The sequence below is a fragment of the Oreochromis aureus genome, linkage group 3 (assembly GCF_013358895.1).
Source record: "Oreochromis aureus strain Israel breed Guangdong linkage group 3, ZZ_aureus, whole genome shotgun sequence".
NCBI classification, from domain to species: domain Eukaryota; kingdom Metazoa; phylum Chordata; class Actinopteri; order Cichliformes; family Cichlidae; genus Oreochromis; species Oreochromis aureus.
This window is the reverse complement of record NC_052944.1, coordinates 44,913,805-44,934,583: the sequence shown is the minus strand read 5'-3', so window position 1 is coordinate 44,934,583 and position 20,779 is coordinate 44,913,805. Positions and strand designations below refer to the sequence as shown.

The 20,779-nt window shown below is 42.5% G+C and overlaps 1 protein-coding gene across 1 annotated transcript in view; it reads left to right on the top strand.

Moving 5' to 3' along the window:
• Window positions 1-10,077: 10,077 nt before the first annotated feature.
• LOC120433779 (ribonuclease inhibitor-like) overlaps window positions 10,078-20,779 on the top strand; it is a gene marked incomplete at its 3' end in the record, with an annotated part of 32,920 nt that continues 22,218 nt past the window's right edge. Inside the window, exons 1-6 of the mRNA XM_039600660.1 lie at window positions 10,078-10,236; window positions 11,702-11,837; window positions 14,079-14,157; window positions 14,558-14,786; window positions 14,928-15,092; window positions 16,099-16,720. Coding sequence (XP_039456594.1) covers window positions 11,728-11,837; window positions 14,079-14,157; window positions 14,558-14,786; window positions 14,928-15,092; window positions 16,099-16,720 — 1,205 coding nt within the window. The remainder of the gene's footprint in view (window positions 10,237-11,701; window positions 11,838-14,078; window positions 14,158-14,557; window positions 14,787-14,927; window positions 15,093-16,098; window positions 16,721-20,779) is intronic.

The window sequence follows — 20,779 nt, the reverse complement described above, 5'->3', positions numbered from 1 at the left end:
TCTGCGACTTAACTGACCAGATTAATATACCAAGGGTTGAATTTATTCAATGCTTTACTTTGATTAAAAAGTGTTCCTGTAATTTGTTTGAGTAGTGTAAAGAAATCAGGGATGGGTCAAGACTTTTGAACAGTTTTGTACCATTTAGGAATAATAAGCACAGTACAAACAAACACTAACAAATATATACACTATACACTATACAATACATGTTTACTTTTTTTTTACACCATTTCTTTACTGAAGGCATCAGAACTATGAATGAACACATGTGGAATTCTGTAATAACAAAAAGTGTGAAATAACTGAAAACATGTTTGATATTTCAGATTCTTCCAAACAGCCTTTGCTTTGATTCCTGCTTTGCTCACTCTTGGCCTTCTCTCCATGAGCTTCATGAGGTCGTCACCTGAAATGGTTTCAACAGTCTTGAAGGAGTTCCCAGAGATGCTGAGCACCTGTTGGTCCTTTGCCTTCACTCTGAGCTCCATCTCATCCCAAACCATCTCCACTGGGTTTAGGTCAGGTGACTGTGGAGGTTAGGACCCATCAGACCAAAGCACAGATGTCCTCTGGTCTAATGTCCACTCCTTGTGTTTCTCAGCAGCTGTTTGACCATAAAGGCCTGATTCACACAGTCTCCTCTGAACATGCAGAGATGCTACTGGAGCTCTGTGTGGCATCTATCTGGGCTCTAATCTGAGCTGCTGTTAACTTGTGATTTCTGAGGCTGGTGACTCGGATGAATGTATCCTCAGCAGCAGAGGGACTCCTGGTCTTCCTTTCCTGGGGCGTCCTCATGTGAGACAGTTTCATCGTGGTCTTGATGGTTTTTGTGACAAAGTTTTCGCAGTTTTACAGCCTGACTGACCTTCACTTCTTACAGTAATGATGGGCTGTTGTTTCTCTCAGCTGATTGGTTCTTGCCATAATATGAATTCGAACAGTGTCAAATATGGCTGTCAGCTGTGCACCAACCTGACTGCTGCACAACACACCTGATGGTCCCAAACCCACTAAGAAGGCAAGAAATGCCACAGATGAGCCCTGACAGGCCCACCTGTGAGGGGAAACATGTCAGGTGACGACATCATGAAGCTCACTGAGAGAAGGCCGAGGGTTTGCAGGCTGTCAATCTATCTACATCTACACACACACACACACACACACAGAGTGTACATGCATACAAGTGTGTCCAACCTTGGCTTTACGTGTACTGACTGGCAGCTTGTCCAAAGAGACAGTGAGACAGAAGATAAGCTGGTCTTCCAACACCCAAGCAGACTGCAGGAGATCAACATAAGACAATTTTTTTGTTTAAATAAATAAAATAATATGGACTGAGTTAAACAGTCACAACAGTACTATATCTAACAGCTGCCATCACAGGTAACTCTGGAAAAAACAAAACTCTTAAAAAAAACTTTGGTTAATAAAAAATGAAACCTGTGCTCGCTTAATGTTAGTTTAGCTTTAATTTTATGTGTTTCATTTTCCTGTTTGCAGATATATTAAAATTTAAAGAATAGTTTTACAATCATTTGTTGGATGTGTTTGTTTTTTCCTGAACAGTTTGCTGCAGCAACTCTTCTGCATGTTATGGTAATTGAACTGTGCAGGTGCTGCTGCGACTGGTGCATGGATGTACGGCTCCTGAATGACTGGTTCCAGCCTGAACACCTGCCTTATATATAAAGCCTGGAGCGCTTCACACGCTTCCCCTAACAGCTGATCAGCTGGGTGAGCTGCCGTTACTTTGAACACATCGATTTCTCCTGTTTTTGGACAGGAGGTCAGACTCTGTCTTTATTTTGGTTCCTTTCCTCTGTGAGCTCATGTATGTTGGCATCTATCAGACCTCAGCTTTGTTTGATTTGCTATTTTGGCCTCGGCTCACCCTGATGTGTTGACACTCCTGTTCTGTTGTTTTTCCCTCATTACTTTGTAAATAAATACCATGTAATGACCAGTGATTGTTTCCTGTGGCTGCGTGGGTGTTGGTGGGGAGCAAGTGCCTCATCCATGCCATCTCCTGGCCCGCAGACGGGTTGTAACAATAGGGACTAGACAGGAGAGCGCTGAGAGTGTTTGTGTACTTACGTAGTTTGTTTTTCTAAAAGTAACCTTGTACTTTTACTCCTCACATTTTCAAAAACAGGCTCATTACTTTGCATTCAAGAGGAGTTATTATTTGTTAGTGCGAGCCTCCAAACATCAAACTGATTCAAGTCTAAACAGTAACACATGCATGGCAGTCCTGTTGTGTAATCGTCACCAGAGGATGATGCATGAAAGAGCTGAAGTGTGTCAAAGTCAGGGGTTAAAACTGGGCTTCATGAGCTGCAGGGCTTCAGCATCTAGTTAGCCCCACAGAAGACGAGCGAACATAAAGGGAGTAATGTGTTACTGAAGGTCATTTCAAATGCAGCATTTCTGCAAACACACAAATTGTTTGTGCGCAGTTTGTGTAACAGTGTGTTGCAGCTAAAGGTCCAGCTGCTTATTTGACAGGGAGAGAAAAGAAAGAGCTAACTTCACTCAGACAGACAGATAAGACAGACGGGACATGGCAGGAAGAAGAGAGCTTACATTTAAAGGTCAGTGGGATTTTTTAAACGAGATACTTTGTTTGTACATGTGACTGTTTTTTACATTTTGAAACATGCTGCAAATCAAACTAAGGCAGACGAACTGTTATACAAGGCTGCATGAAAACCCTCTGCAGGTTAGTTTGCTGCACTGTGAGGATTTAAAGTAAAGCACAGTGTGTGCCTGGTGCACAGTGGCTGTGGGTTCATGGCCACAGTTAGCTTACATCACATGTAGCAGAGAGTCACATGAATTTGATGAGCTTAGATCCACTGATGAATTCCACCTTGATGCCAGCTTTATAGCATCTAGTATAAAGACAGTATAAACTGTGGAGGATGAAACATCTGCTCACATCTGGTTGAATCCAGGTGTGTCCATCCACAGAGAGCAGCAGGTCAGCTGATCACAGCCTGCACACTAAGAACAGCTGCTGGAGCTCTCAGGAGAAATGATTGTGAGTTTGATTCAGTTCCCCACACTGAGCCGTGACAACCAGTTTTAGGTTCCCCACCTGCTGAACCCACTTTAACCTCTGACTGTGCACACTTCCTGTTTACAGGCAAAGTCCCCTCTACAACGGAGGCAACAACAAGTAGATTTGATTTGATTTTCCTTTATATTCAGACTCAAGCTGAGTATAATTAGAAGCAAAAATAGACTAAAGTTTGTTCCCCTCTACTGATATTATTCTATCATTATGTTCATATAGCACAGGGTTCAGTCAGCTTTGGACAAAATAGAAGCGTCCTCCTTTACTTCCTTACTTTGAGCACATTTAGAGCCTTTACTTTTTTTTTATTCGAGTAAATAAGTTGAATCAGTACTGTGACTTTTACTGGAGTATTTTTTACTAGTAGTATCTGCACTTCTACTCGAGTACAGACAATCTAAACCACCCTCTGGTTTTTTATCTAATTAGGACATTGTCACGGGTTCAAAATATTGGGGATGGATACAGGAGGAAAACCAAAATAACAACACTGGTCCGGCCGGGTCAAGTCAAACGATGATTTTAATGCACACGTGTGGGAGATGGGACACTGCACGCAGACAGCATAAGATCTCTCACCGAAAACCACACAACAATAGTTTTTATGAACATCAGGGTATTGGAACGCCCCCTCATGCGTAAAGTAGGTACAATACAATCAATGTTGACAACTTTTAACACATTAAAAGAACATCTTCTTCTTCCCGAGGCCAGATCCTTCCCAGTAATCTTCTAACTCCGCTTATGCCCTGGAACAAACAGTCTCTCCTGCAAGCATAATCAAACAGCTACAAGGCCTTGCAAACTATTATTTAAATATTTGAACTCTCCCCTCTACATGAGTTTAACTGCTCCAAAATAAAACTCACACCGTTACTTCATCATTTTCATTCTGTACCACTGCTCCTTATCAGGCTGTGTGAAGCACAGCAAACAATTCAATCAAGGCCTTGAGCCATAAACAGACATCACGCACAGACATTGTTTTCATAACCAAACTGTTTTAGACCTTGTCCCTTAAATCTACATAAATGACCTCTGGGTGACAAAAAAACACATTTAACCAATAATAAAACACATTTTAAGTAATCAATGGCTTCTTATAAAAATTATGTATTTGGATGTTTGTGTGCAGCATTTTGCATATCAGCATAAGCATTTGTTAGCAAAGCATTCTTCATTGCATCAGCGTGTGTGTGTATCACTCTTCATTGCACAAGCGTGTGCATGTGTATGTGTGTGGATCACTTCTCAGTGAATCAGCATTTCGATTTAGGTGTGTGTGTCATTTCTCACTCAATCAACGAGTGCACATGTGTTCATGTGTGTATTTCTCTTCATTCTGAGTCAGCGTATGTAGATGTGTGTGTTTGTGTGTGTTTGTGTTCATCACTTTCCTGTTCTGGTGTTCTGGGTAAACCACGGCCTGAAGCGTGCCCTGGGGTCCTGCCCTCCTCCATTTCAGCCTGTTTGCCACCCTTGCTGCTGTTCAAAGTTCAGTCTGTCCTGGTTCTGGCCCCAAATCAAGCAGTCCTTTTCTCCAGTGTCCATGTTCATCGCAGGTGAAACCTTCATCTTCTCCTTGTCCAGCTCCTCCTGAGCCATGCTCAGTTTCTGCTCTGATGCCTTGAGCTCGTACTGAGGGCAGAAACCTCAGAGTCTTTTCCGTACACGTCATATTGAAGCTTATTGATGTTTTCCTTGCTTTGCTCCAAGGCCTTCTGCAGCTCTGCTGTCCGGCTCTTCTCAGAGGTCAGCTCCTGGCCGAGCCCCGACACCTGTGCCTTCAGCTTATTTTCTTCTGGTGCTTCTGTCCATTCTGAGGTGCCTCCTGACCTCAGTTACTCCTGCTGTCTCTGGCACGCCCTTTTTGCTGCCTGATCATTCGTGTTGGTCCATCACTGTCCTGCACAGTGTTAAATGCAGAGTTATTAAGGTCAGCATCATGTTGCTCAGCCTCACTCTTCATTCAGGCTTAATGGGCGTCTCGTCACAGCTCTGTCAGCTGAAGCTGTCTGGAAATCTCCCCCGTGTAGTGAAACGAGCCTTGGATTTAACGCTCTCCGTCTCTGCTGCATGAGATCGCTTTCCTGCAGCACTGTTGACATTTTCAGATTGTTGTTATGGGTCCAGCTGCTGCAGCATTTGGTCAGGGTCACGTCAAAGATGGTAGAGGGGAGAGCAGGAGTCCAGGTCGGCCTCGGCTTTCCGGGCTGGCAAAGCAGCCTGTAATTAAACATAAAGAGAAAAAACAAAAACAAAACAAAAACAGACGAACAGACGAACAGGAAAATGATGTTGTTTTGGCTGTGTGATTCAGAGAGGGGAGAAACACCGGGCCAGGCCCTGTGTCAGCCTTCCCTCCCCCTTTTTTTGTTCTTTCTTACCATATAATCAACTCATAACCCACCAAGTTGACAGGACAACACAGGTACATGTTAAAATTTTTAAGATCATGTTTAAAAGCCCAAAAATCAATTTCCTTCCTTCAGTAATCACTTCTATTATTCAATCAGCAGAAAACATCTCACAATTTGACTCTTAACCACTAAATTTGTTGTTTCATCGCTGGTTGGTCATACCAGTCTCTTTCTTTTGGAAGTTAAGTTGTTGTCCTGCAACCCAGAAAGTTTATTTGTTAGTAATGGATAAACTTCATCATTCAACAACAGGTGTATGTTAAGTTTCGCTGCTTTAACCTTGCTGGAAAATCTTCACGTGTTCATGAGTGTAAGCTGTTTTTTCATTGCGTGTGTGTGCATTTGTAGGCGGTTTATTTTTTACTTTTTTCTCAAACAAGGCGTTATCTTAAAAGCTGCCTTTTCTCTCACGTTTCTCTGCTTGTGTGTGTTTTTGTTTCACCTTTTGTTGTGATGCTCTGGACGCCTTCCCAACCTCCACAAGTCCATTGGCCCCAAAATCCAACCCAATTTTATGTGCTCTTAAAACCTTCATTTCTCCTCTAATTCTCTCCTCGCTGCTGTCTTTTCCACAGCTGCTGATTCTTGCTGGGTGTGGTTCCCATTACTATAATTTTGTTCTGGGCGCTGTGCTTGTGGTGGGCGGTTGGTCCAGGTCCGTAGCTTCCTGTATTAACACACTAAAACATACAATTAGTATTTCTTTTCTTAAGACGTCCAATCGCTCCATCTGCCTAGATTTCACTCTCTCTCTCGCTGGGTTCACACTTCACACAGTCAGGCAGTTGCCTTTTATGGGCGTGCAGAGTTCCGGTCATACACACACAGCTACTCACACCCAGCGGCTGCAAAGCAGTCTTCACATTATCTATGCACACACTCAGCCACAATCATCCGCTCCTCAATATAAATGTATAAAACCAGTAGTCATTATCCCTAGAAACACACACACCCTCAAGAAAATTCACTGTATTTAATCATTTATTCGTACTCACTGTGACAAATGCAACTCATGTAAAGAAGATCCCCTATAGGTGAAATTTCAATTCGGCACGGCCCAGAAATGTCACAGTTGCAGGTCATTACAAAAGTGGAAGAACCAACTGAGTGGGTAAACTCAATGGTGTGTGTGGATAAAAGGAATAAAAACAATGATTTGAGAATATGCATGGACCCTGGCGATTTAAATCAAGCCGTAAAGCGTGAGCACTACCAGATACCAAAGCGTGAAGAGATTGCAAGTGAAATGGCAGGTGCCAAATACTTCTCAAAGCTAGATGCAGCACAGGGGTTTTGGCAAATAAAGCTAGATGAGAAAAGTTCAAAATACTGTACTTTCAATACACCTTTTGGCAGGTACAGATTCCTCAGAATGCCATTTGGCATAATCTCAGCATCTGAGATTTTTCATCGTGCCATGGACAACATGTTAGAGGGATTACAAGGTGTTCGCTGTTATGTTGATGATGTGGTTATTTGGGGCTCCACCCTACAAGAACATAATGAAAGACTGGTGAAGGTGCTGCAACGGGTGAGGGAGGATGGATTAAAGTTAAATCATGAGAAGTGTCATTTTGGTGTAAAGGAAATAACATTTTGGGAGACAAATTCTCTGCTGGAGGTATTGAGCCAGATGAAAGAAAAATAAAAGCCATCGCAACAATGCCACGCCCGACAGATAAGAGAGGTGTGCTCAGAGTGATGGGAATGATAAACTTTGTTGGAAAATTCATACCTAACTTGTCAGTGAGAACATCAGCTCTAAGGGAGTTACTTCGTGATTCCATAGAATTTAAATGGTCAGCGAGGCATGAAAAGGAATGGAATGATTTAAAACCACACTGACAACGCGCCCAGTGCTTGCATATTATGATCCAACTAAGAGTTTGAAAATCTCAACAGATGCCTCAAAGGATGGGCTTGGAGCTGTTTTACTTCAAGCTGAAGAGGGGAGCTGGAAATCAGTTGCTTATGCTTCTAGATCCATGACTGAGTCTGAAAGCAGATATGCTCAGATTGAGAAAGAATGTCTTGGGCTGGCATATGGACTTGATATTTTTCACTGTTATGTTTATGGTCTTCCTACCTTTACAGTTGAGACAGATCATCGTCCTCTTGTGTCAATCATTAAGAAAAGTCTGAATGAGATGTCGCCGAGGATTCAACGTCTCATGATGAAACTGCAGAGGTACAGCTTTGACTTGATATACACACCAGGCAAGCATTTAGCTTTAGCAGATGCACTGTCGCGAGCATCACAGGTGTGTCACGCGAGCTCCACTGAGACAGAAGTAGACGATCATGTTAATATGATAGTGGAGTCTCTGCCAGTGTCTGACGCAAAGATAAAACAAGTATGTGAGGAGACAGCTGCAGACAGGGAGCTGCAAACGATGATGGAAAATATCCAAGGAGACTGGCCCAGAGGGTCTTGTTCAAAGTATTATCATGTTAGATCAGAGCTCAATGTGGTAAATGGACTGCTGTTGAGAGGCAATAGGATTGTGATACCACATAGTCTGAGACAGCTGATACTTCAACGAATACATGAGGGACACCTGGGAATAGAAAAGTGTAAAAGGAGGGCTAGAGACACTGTGTACTGGCCTGGTATTAATAAAGACATTGAGACCATGATCGGAAAGTGTGAAACATGCAACAAGTTTCAGAGCAGACAGGCAAGAGAACCCATGATGATTCCTGAACTTCCTACAGAGCCTTGGAGGAAAGTAGGAACAGATTTATTTCATTTTAATGGGAAAGACTATCTGTTGGTGATAGATTATTACTCTAACTTTCCTGAGATTGCTCTGCTTACAAGTACAACTGCTAATAATGTGATCACACATGTGAAGTCTATCTTTCCAGGCATGGAATACCAGAAACTGTCATTAGTGACAATGGTCCTTGCTATAATTGCAAAGATTGGCAGAATTTTGCAAGAGAATATGGCTTTAAACATGTCACATCGAGTCCTCAACATCCACAGGCAAATGGCAAGGCTGAAAAAGGAGTGCATATCATCAAGCAGCTTCTGAAGAAGGCTACAGACAGTCAATCAGATCCTTATTTAGCTCTGCTGAGCTACAGGACTGCTCCTCTTGACTGTGATTTATCCCCTGCAGAACTGCTGATGAGTCGTAAGCTACACACCACTTTGCCCTGCTATGCAGAAAGCAAGCAGAGTGAAGAAATTATAAAAAAGCAAGAGCATCTGAAATGGAAACAAAAACGGCGGTATGACAAGGGAACAAGAGCACTTGGATTGCTTGCAAAGGATGATGTAGTGAGAATCCAAGATCAGAATGCATGGAGCAGGAAAGCCATTGTTCTTCAGGAAGCAGGTCCGAGATCATATGACGTAAGAACCGAAGAAGGTCATGTGTTCAGAAGGAACCGTCGCAACTTGCTGAAGACTAAAGAGACATTTCAGGAGGAACAATGTGGTGAGGAAGATGAAAATGTTGATGTGTCACATGCAGAGACAGTGTCTGATTTGAAACCACTGGACGGACATGAGTATGTGGAGAGAAGTGAAGTGGTTTCAGGACCTGTATTGAGGAGGTCAGAGCGTAAGGCCAAAAGACCAGTTAGGCTTAATCTGTAAAGCTGAAACTGGATTTGTTTTTATCTTATATTCTGATGGTGGTGAAAAAAAAACAATTGAAAAAATATTAATGTAAAACAATTATGTGTATATGTTAGTTTATAAGACCTATGTTGTATATAATTCAGAGGAAAGGGGATGTGTTGATATGTAGGTGTTCGTGTAATGATAAGGTTTACCAGCAGGGGGCGCTGTATTTAAGAAAGCTCATGAATGCCTCCGGGGGAGCACATAAAAGAAGACTGGTCTGTGGTGTGAGGGAATGAATGGTGTCAATAAAATGTTTGGAGCAGTAGCTTGCAAAGCATAAGTGGATGCTGTGTTATTTTTAACAAGCGCTACGAAGACAACACACCTCCTACCTACCTCGACATACAAACTCTGTGTGGCTTCACGTGTTCTGTTGATGTTTACATGATCGAAATAACTTGAACACAAACAAAGAGGAAGACGGAAGGAAAAAACAACAAGTCCCAGCATCCTCTGTGTTTAGGGAGCAGTAGTGAAAGTGAAAGCAGGAGGAGGAAGGTGGAGCTGAGGCAGGTGAGTGTTAACATGAATATGTTTCTTCTTATGACATAAAATAATTCCACGCTGTTCGTGTCTGTGGGTGAAATGTGAGGCCGGTCGGCTCCTCTGAGCGCTGGTTTCCTGTAAGTAGAGAGGAAGTGAGTTTAGCTGAGCCTCCGTTTAGTGTGAGAGAGCAGGAGGAGAGTGAGAGCTGTGCTGAGGCAGGGTGAGTGTTAACACCGCTCTGACATTACTGTGTCTCTGTGGCGGGAACAACAGGCTCCGTCAGTGGAGGCAAAAATAATCAGACTTTGGTTTTTCAAAGGAAACAACTTTAAGTCGGAAGTTCCCGCACGCTCATTGGATAACGATGTGTCAATCTCGAGCTATTAGCCAATGAGCGTGCGGACTCACAGAAAGACCCGCCTTCATCACGGGACTTTAAAAACTACAATGGCGACAGAAACTCCGTGAGTGGAGTTCAGGCTGACGTCATGAAACTGTGACGTTTGAGCCACTTCCTGTTCTCAGTCCCAGCGTCCTGATCACCGAGGTTTCTGTTGCTCTGATATCTGATATTGATTATATTGGTAAACAGGCTGTAGCAGAACTATCAGGTCTGTTCTGAAAACTGTCTTTATTTTTTCAAAGTAAGGGAATATCTGTGGTCTGATACCGCGGGCTCATGGGCTAAGGACTTGGATTGACAAGCGCAGATGATTGTGTTGTTTCTTATAAAGGCTTGTGTGTGTGTGTGCCTTCCTGTGTGTGTCCTTGTGTCAGTGGAACTGAATCAGTGTGTTAGAGAAAGTGCTCCTCTGCTGTGCCGTCATCGTGTGGATTAGAGCAGGGCGATATGACCAAAGATATTTATCACGATATACATTTGAAAATTTGCGATAACGATATAACTGACGATATAATTGACACTAGACAAAATACTTTACAACTCCACAACTTTATTAGTGCAAAAAACCCCATCAATGTATTTTCACTTAAACAAGCAGCTGTTTTTTTATGTGCAATAAAGTTATATAAAAATGTAACAGTGCAAATTCCTTGCTGACAGTTTAACCAAAAGGCATTTCCAGTGGAAATTGGCCGACATATCCTCAGCATAACCATGTATAATATCCACAAAACTTAAAAAGAGGTCATACACACACAATACGGTAATATTATGTTGAAGCACAGTACGTATCACTCTGCGAGGCGCCTGCGTACGATAGCCGTAATGCTCCGACAATCCATCAAGCCGTGCGGCTTCGTAGCTTAGCAAAGTCGCACTAAAACATTTGACAGATTTTCAAGCGCCGTGTACCACATAGAATCGTTTCGAGGTCAGTAAACACAACCAGAATTCATACATAAGGCACACGGGATTATAAGGGGCACTGTCGATTTTTAGAAAAATCAAAGGATTGATTTTAAGTGCGCCGTATTTTCCAAACAACACGGTAATAACGACGGCCCGCTAGCATGCGCTACCAAAAATAGTGCTTTGTTGTGTATCTGACGGACGAAAGCTAAACCAGTTCCACACCACTGAAGTTGCAGCATTTTTACAAACCAGTTCTGGTTCATCCGTTTCATTTAACGATCCACTTTCCCTCTTCTCATTCTGCGTCGCCGCCATGTGCGTATGTAAACATAGGCACTGCGCATGCGCGTTTTACCCATATTCTATCGCGATATTTCATTTTCCTATCGTTGCCCAACATTATACCGGTATTACCGTGAACGGTATGATATAGCCCAGCCCTAGTGTGGATGCTTCTTTTAAAGTTGGAACTCATGTTTTTATGATCTGCTTCATTTCATTGAACCTTTATTTCTAACCATGAAGTCCCTTTGAGGTTACAGCCTGCTGGTTAGGTTTAGGCTGTTCTTGTGCTTCAGGCTGAAATATGAGGAGTAAGGAGTGGGGCTGGTTAGCCCTCATGACCCTCACCATAACACATACATCACAGGACAGTGTTTACCACAGAAACTCCATGAAATGATCAATGAGAACTTTAGAAACCCGTCAGTGTGATGCTTCCAGTACAACAGCACCTCTGAGTGTGTGTGTTTACCTCTCAGACTAACTCCACCCTGACATCAAGAAGATGGAGGAAGAGGATGGAGCAGGATCTGCAGCATCCAGCTGTGTGTCTGTGAGGAGTGACTGGTCCAAAGAACATCCTCTAAACTTCAGTAATGAACCTGGAGCAACAATGTAAGAGAGCTGCTGACTCATTTATTCAGTGTAAATAATGATTTTTGATGCAATGGGAGAAGAAAAATGACATAAACAGTTTTAAAAATAAGGATTAAAATATTACAAACTATATTTTTGAGTTTCCTGATGTAGTACAAAAATATATGAACATAACTGTATATAGGACAGATATTTTACGGTTCTTTTAGGCAGCACCAAAAAACAAAAAGACTATTTTTAAGCTGTCTGAGGTAGTGAGTCAACATGTCACACTGGGTCAAAGGTCAGGGAGTAAAAGTGTGTTTTAAGGCAGGTTTAAAGCAGCGAGTGAAGGAGCCTGTCGAGGTAAATCGTTCCATAACTGATCAAATTCAGTTGGTGGACCTCTGTGTGAAATCAAGCATCTGGTTCACAGAGAGGATAACCCTCAAATGGGCTGTACACCATTATATAGGGAGACAAAAACAGAGCTTATTGTAGCCATCGCTCTCTCGCATGGACGTGGCAGTCTTGCTGTCTGCTGCGAATCCTCCCCGTACCTCCGTGACCTCGTCTGGTATCTGCTCCCTCCTCTGTAAGAGACAGTAAAGGAAAACACGTCTCTGCCTAGTCTTGAAAATCTAATCTTATCATCCATCGTTCTTCTAGGGCCTCTTCTTCTTGTGGCCTCAGCTAACTGCTAATATTTAAGTGGCTAACATTAACATGTGTGCCAGCCAGGTTAATGTTAGCCATTAAAGCACCAAAAGGTACTATAAAAGTACTTTTGTTTTCAAAACTTACTCAAGTAAACGTAACGGAGTAAATGTAACTCGTTACTACCCACCTCTGGACTTGACTGCGGTAGTTTGTAACCTAAGATCATCACACTGCCCTCTGATTGTCTCCCCAACTACTCTTCCAAGGATTGTCAGGTTGGAGATTGGCCTATAATTAGCTAAGACAGCTGGTCTAGGGATGCTTTTTAAGTAAAGGTTTAACTACAGCCAGCTAGGGATGGGTACCGTTTGATTTGAAAACCTGCTGAATCAGAATCAGTTGCTGATGATGGCTTTTTCTTTTACATTAATCATGTATAATCTTAACTCAAAGTGAACATAGACTTGATTGAAGTAACTCAGATCAGCCAATTCAAAATGCTTATTCAATCAACTCTGAGTTTATGGCTAGACTCAGTTTGTTGGCCCTGCACCTTAAAACTATTCCCTGTTTGTCCCTCATGTTTTTTGGATATTGTTTTCACATCTTATGTCACGGCTAGCGGGGCGAGCCATGTTGAATTTAATAAAGGACCCAAGATGCCGACCCTGCTGTGAAGTGAGTGAGCTTTATTGAAACGGTGAAGTGCAGCGGAGATGGCCTGTGCAGAAGCTAAGATAACCTCTACTGAAAAAACTAAAAAACTAACCTGAAACCTTAAACGGAGACACGGGGAGATAACACAGACGACCCGGCAACAAGCAGGAGAAAACAAAGGGCTCATATACACAAAAAAACAATCAGGGAATGAGAAAAGGGAGACACAGCAGGATTAATTGGCCATAACCAGACAAGGGGAAGCAAAAGTAGACACACTAACGTAGGACATGGCTCTGTCAAAATAAAACAGGAAGTGAAGACAGAGACACAATACTAACACAGTACAGAGGGAACACAGAAACCAAAACCTCAGAACTAGAAAATCTTAATCAGGATGAAATTGTAACAAAAGACAATAACAATCAAAACAAAACCACTGAGTCCACAGACTCGGGACATACATCGGCTCAAACTGTGGTCATAAATATTTTGTAAATCAGACTGTGTAGTTGTGAACTGAGTTTTGTAACATTGTGAAACAAAATATGTGAAAAGTTTATGTTTTTATGCTCATTGATTTGTGTGTGTAAAAATGTAAAAAGTGTAATAAACATTAGAACTACTTTTGCTGACACAAAGTTTGGCGAGCACTGCAAGTTGTCCCTTTAAACCAGTCACTGATAAAAAGAGAGCACCTTGTTCCAGGGCATCTGAGCATGGAGGGAAAGCTTTATGCAGGAGATGGTAAGAGCTGTTGGGACTAAAGAAACTGAGCAGAAAACTATAGACATCTGGAAACTGAGTTGTTAATTCTCAGTGGGATCACCAGGACTAGCAAAGCTTCACCATGACAGTCATCTGATTGACTGAACCCATCCAAACATCACTTCATGGACCTTTAGCTTGTGTCTGTGTGTGGACAGACATAACATGAGCTAATTATTCATTACTCCTCCACAGAGTGGAGCAGGAGAGAGCAGAGGTTTCCACTGGTCAGTCTGCACAGCAACATCAAACACACCTGGACTCAGTGGTTATGGTTTGTAGTACTACGTTTACATTTGTTCTTTTCAGTCACCTCTGTGCTGCACTTTGTGGACCAGAGGATTGTCAGTGTGTCCAACATAAATCAGAGTTTGGGCTCCATGATTTCAGTCAGATTGGGGTGACTGTAGCTCAGGAGGTGAGCAGGTCAGCTACTAGTCAGAAGCTTTGTGAATCAAACCCTGGCTGGCAAATGTACTGGGTAACGTACTAAACCCAAGCTGCCCTCTGATGCATCCATCAGAGTGTGAAAGAAAGTATTTAAGCACAGAACAATGTGCTTGGTTGAATGAGGCATGTTGTATAAAATGCTTTGTGTGCACAGAGTATCACAGAGAGCTATATAAGAACCAGTCCATTTACCACTGGGTAATTCATATAGTCTTCTTTTCCAGCGGCTGGAGGACAACATCACCATGTTTGTGAAGAACGAGCTGAAGAAGATCCAGAAGCTTCTGAGTCCAGATCACCCAGAAACTTTAAAGAGCCAGATGGAGGATGAGGAGATGTTTGGAGGTGAGGATGAAGATGAAAGAAAGAGCTGCAGAGAAGCATTTCTGAAGATCACACTCCACTTCTTGAGGAGACTTAAGCAGCATGAGATGGCTGACCATCTGCAGAGCAGTAAGAAAATTTCTCTAAAGACTGAATATTGATCTTTCCTAATAGCTCAAGAAATGGACCAATAGACATTCATCCTTTCAGGGTCCTGAAAGGCTGTGATATTTATTGTGTAATATTTGTTTCTGAATTTCTTACCTTCAGAAATATTTGCTTCACTCTGTAAACGTGAACTTAAAGCCCAACTGAAGAAGAAGTTCCAGTGTGTGTTTGAGGGCATCGCTAAAGCAGGAAGCCCAACCCTCCTGAATCAGATCTACACAGAGCTCCACATCACAGAGGGAGGGACTGCAGAGGTCAATGATGAACATGAGGTCAGACAGATCGAAACAGCATCCAGGAAACCAGACAGAGCAGAAACAACCATCAGACAAGAAGACATCTTTAAAGTCTCACCTGGAAGAGACGAACCAATCAGAACAGTGCTGACAAAGGGAGTGGCTGGCATTGGGAAAACAGTCTTAACACAGAAATACAGCCTGGACTGGGCTGAAGACAAAGCCAACCAGGACATCCAGTTCATATTTCCATTCACTTTCAGAGAGCTGAATGTGCTGAAAGAGGAAAAGTTCAGCTTGGTGGAACTTGTTCATCACTTCTTTAATCAAACTAACCAATCAGGAATCTGCAGGCTTGAAGACTTCCAGGTTGTGTTCATACTTGATGGTCTGGATGAGTGTCGACTTAATTTGGACTTCAACAAAACTAAAATCCTGACTGAAACAAGAAAGTCCACCTCATTGGATGAGCTGCTGACAAACCTCATCAGAGGGAACCTGCTCCCTTCTGCTCGCCTTTGGATAACAACACGACCTGCAGCAGCCAATCAGATCCCTCCTCAGTGTGTCGACATGGTGACAGAGATCAGAGGGTTCACTGACCCACAGAAGGAGGAGTACTTCAGGAAGAGATTCAGAGATGAGGAGCAGGCCAGCAGGATCATCTCCCACATCAAGAAAGCTCAAGCCTCCACATCATGTGCCACATCCCAGTCTTCTGCTGGATCACTGCTACAGTTCTGGAGGATGTGCTGGAAACAGAGAGGGAGGACAGCTGCCCAACACCCTGACTGAGATGTACATCCACTTCCTGGTGGTTCAGGCCAAAGTCAAGAGGATCAAATATGATGGAGGAGCTGAGACAGATCCTCACTGGAGTCCAGAGAGCAGGAAGATGATTGAGTCACTGGGAAAACTGGCTTTTGATCAGCTGCAGAAAGGAAACCTGATCTTCTATGAACCAGACCTGACAGAGTGTGGCATCGATATCAGAGCAGCCTCAGTGTACTCAGGAGTGTTCACACAGATCTTTAAAGAGGAGAAACAACTGTACCAGAACAAGGTGTTCTGCTTTGTTCATCTCAGTGTTCAGGAGTTTCTGGCTGCTCTTCATGTCCACCTGACCTTCATCAACTCTGGACTCAATCTGCTGGAAGAACAACAAACAACGTCCATGTGGCCTAAATTATTTGATAAACCAAAACTCCAATCTCTCCACCAGTGTGCTGTGGACAAGGCCTTACAGAGCCCCAATGGACACCTGGACTTGTTCCTTCGTTTTCTCTTGGGTCTGAAGACTAATCAAACTCGTTTGCAAGGCCTGATGACACAGACAGGAAGTAGCGCACAGACCAATCAAGAAGCAGTCAAGTACATCAAGAAGAAGCTCAGTGAGAATCTGTCTGCAGAGAAAAGCATCAATCTGTTCCACTGTCTGAATGAACTGAATGATCGTTCTCTACTGGAGGAGATCCAACAGTCCCTGAGATCAGGACGTCTCTCCACAGATAAACTGTCTCCTGCTCAGTGGTCAGCTCTGGTCTTCATCTTACTGTCATCAGAAAAAGATCTGGATGAGTTTAACCTGCAGAAATACTTTGCTTCAGAGGAGGCTCTTCTGAGGCTGCTGCCAGTGGTCAAAGTCTCTAAAAAAGCTCTGTAAGTTATAAAGTTTTTATTATTTATTTTGGTTGGTATGTTATGGAAAAACACACTGCCATCAAGTTCTGTTTTGTTTTTGTCAAAATCCCTGTAATATAATCACTGTACCTTTATATACACGGACTTGTATTAATGCTGCTGCCCTCTTGTGGCTAAAGTGTAATTATGTTATTGTTATTAGGAGGATTTGAGAGAAACGTGCCAAGTGAGTCAGCACCTTCGCTTTAGCTTAAAAATCCAAATTCTTATGTCATCAGTTATAGTTGCATGTATTCATTATCATAATTTAACCTTTATTATTGATGTCTTCAATTTATTTTGAGTAAACTAGCAATAATTTTATGGTTGTATTAAATAAATACATCACTAATGAATTATTTATTTCAGTAATGAATTAAAAATGTACATAATTAATTAAAATATTGATAATGAATTATTTAATGATGTATTTATTTAATTCACGTTGCTACTCCTGGCCCTGCATCGCTGTTCATAAATACATTTTATTTGTCAACTTCACCCATCAAAGTCAGGGGGCGGGTTAATGCTGATCAAGTCAAAACCATTGCTTTGGTCTGGTGGGCGTTCTTTTAGTGGGCTTTTCTCAGTACTAAGTAGGCCCACACACCAGGGTTTGGACATGTGTGGACCCAAACTGTACTTAAACTTGACCCTTTTTGTGTGTCACCAAATACACTTTAATATCTTCTAGACAAGAATGTAGTGGCATCATCTTTGACCTCTTTTGGCTCCAAACAGAAGTGACAGACTTGAGCAGGGTTCATTTAAAGGCTGACAGAAGTGGAGTGGTGACGGGAGATGTTTGACAGGACAGTGTTTCAGCCTCCACAGGTTCATGTTGTGCTCCATCAGTCAGTGAAGATGAAGTCAGTGCTGATGAGGCTGTAGAGTGTGTGAGGGATGTGAATGAGGATGATGAAGATCTGATGATAGCAGATAAAAACAGGCTGCAGAGACTTTGAGCCATACAGGGCACACAGTGTGTGTACAGAACAGCTGAAATCATTCTGGAGGCCTCACTGGAATATGGAAGCATCACAGTACAGCTTCACTAAAGTCTCTGATATGAGATGAGAAATGAAGCAGCCAGAGCTTTTTTCATGAGTGGAAACCACGGTGACTGTGAGCTGCTGCTACAGCCTCCAGATTAGCCAGCAGCTCATCCTGCTCAACATTTTCTCACCAACTTTAATGGAAGTGTGATGTTTTCAGCTGGAGTGATGGTCAGGGTGGCCTCCTCTCCTCTTCTTCTCCTCTTCCTCTTTCATTTGTAAAGCCACTTCTGCTGCTTTCATTCATTTGGAAGTCCTGTAGCTGAGTTTGGGAGAGACTAACAGCCTCGGCAGCAGAGGGGAGAAAGGCTGTAACACCACCACTTTACTCTGTTCTACCTGTCACATCATTTTATCAGGAAACAAATATGCTCCTGTTTTTACTATGTTTGTCTTGAAGATGTAAGAAGATCACATGGTGCTTTTTATTATTGTGTTGGTTTGTTTCCTGTCTCTTGGATGGAGCCCAGCTGTGCGTGGCCCCTGGGCCTGTGGTCAGAGTGTGTGCTGGATAATCCGCCCAGGATGAGGCCAAACTGACACGGGATGAAATGTCTGTCACATAATTGAGCTTAGTGTAGTTTCATTTCTGCACAGTTTAAAACAACCAAAACTTTTTTTCTGTCTTTTCCATGTTATACTGTAGACTTTCTTTGATACTGTGTCCAAAAGGAGCAGCTTTTACTTTGAAGGGAGGCGCTCTGTTTCCTCTTCAGGTTGGATGATGGAAGCAAATGAGTGTGTGATGTTCTTTCAGTGTTGCACTTTGTAGACGCGCTCTGAGCACTGGTCTCACAGCCAGCTGCACATAGAGACCAGTGTTGTTAGTCCAGGTCAGAAGATGACTTGTTGGAATGAAAATGAGCTTGTAGTTTGTCTGCTTTAATAATGTGACTGGAAAAAGGTGTTGGACTTCAAATATGTCCATTTCTTTCACACTTCACCTTTAAAAGTGAAGCCATGTGGTTCCTGGAAGGAAAAACACGACTTCTTCAAGTCTTTGTCCTGTTTTTATGAGAAATGTACGACTTTAATGTGAAACATTCAGAGTTTTTTCTCTTGTTGTGTTTGTTTGAAGCTGCTTCCTGTTGGCTTCAGCTGTTTGGAGTTTCCACTTTCTAAACTTCTACATTCTGAACCTTCTTCAGCTCTGAACAGATGATGAAACACTGAATGATTTCAAGCTCACACTTTGTCTAATAAACTTACATCTTTCATTCTTTATACAGATTGTGGGGCTGTGGTTTGTCAGAGATCAGCTGTGATTATCTGGCAGCAGCACTGAAGTCCAACCCCTCCCATCTGAGAGAGCTGGACCTGAGCGGCAACAAGCTGCAGGATTCAGGAGTGAAGCATCTGTGTGGTTTCCTGGAGAGTCCAGGATGTGGACTTGAAACTCTGAGGTCAGTCAGCATGTTTTAGTTGTGCTGAGATGAATATGATGTGAAAGTTGTGCTGACACTAAACTGCAGACATCAGGCTGATATTATACTGATCCACACTGAGGATCTTCATGGTAAAGTCTGTTTTCTTCTTCTCTGGTTTAGTCCATTGACTGCAGCAGAACAATGTTCACATTTCAAACAGTGAGACTCAACGTATGGCCCGCATGCCCACACGCGCCTGCCCACCTTTCCTGATTCAGAGAGGGGACCCTGATTAACTGTGTAGTGTTCTTCCTCACAGTTCTAAGTATCAGACACAACAATGAATAATCCACAGCTGACTCTCTTTAGCAGGTCAAAGGTCACGGCACACAGCAGACAGTGGGAAATATTCTAATTCTGATCATTTATCAGCACATATCCATATGTATAAAAACAAAGCTGACACTGTGAGACTTGATCAGAGGTGTGATCATCACAGCAGAGGCCTTTGTGTCAAAGTCACTGAGGATCAAACAGAAACACATGAAGCAGATTTTCCTCTTCTGGCTTTTTATAGCAGATAACCTTCAAAATATTCTGCAGTCGATCAAAACTGAAGCAAACCATGAATCAACATGTGAACATGAGCTGATGCTGCTGAAGTGAAGCAAAGTTACAGAGGTTTGATTACAGACACAGCTGAGAGTTTGTAATCTGTCATCATTTTAAAAGGTTTCAATTTCTTCAGTATTGAACAGCAGAAATGAGGCTTTGTTTTCGGAGGCCGACAGCAGTGAACACAACAGCAGACTGGTGCGTAATAAGCAGTGAATAATGCAGAAAACAGATTTTTGAAGGTAAACTGTTCTTGAAGTACACTGAGAGAGAGAGAGCTGTGCAGGAAGTAAAGGTCAAAGTCAGAGAGAATTCATGACGATGTTCATCAAACGTAAAAGCGTAGTTTGGATCTTCTTTGCTGCTGGTTCACTCAGTTTTGGTTGGAGACAGATGAAACCTGCAGCTTCAGGATCTGTGAGCTGTCCACTTTCAGCCCCGACGGCGTGTGTCCGTACGCGTGCCGTCGAGTGAACGATCCACGCTCTGTGTTTCCATCTTTGTGTGTTTAGCTGCTCTCATTTACTGTTTTATCTGTTTGGTTGTTGTTGAAATACTTTTGGGAGCTTTAACCTGAGATTCTGGCAAAATACATTTATATTAAAATCCATTCAGGATTGAATGAATCAACATCGCTTTATTCAAATTCAAACCATTTAAATAGGAAAATCCATTTTTTTACAGCCGCCTCTAATGCTGGGTAATGTCAGCTGGTCCATGTGCAGCTGGCTGTGAGGCTCAGGAGCGTCTACAAAGTGCAACACTGAAAGAACATCATCCATAAATATTGAGGAATAACTGGACTCTCATACAGCGAGACTCAAATGCCTTTAAACATCAGCTTATCCTGCTGATCCAAGTCCAACACTGAGTTTGTAAAACATGTTTGTCAATCATTTTGTTTGGTTTGGGAGGAAAATGATTCAATAACTTGCTGCTAATACACAACATTTCATCCTATTTCCTCATAACCCTCTTTTGTCTGACCATTTGATCCCATT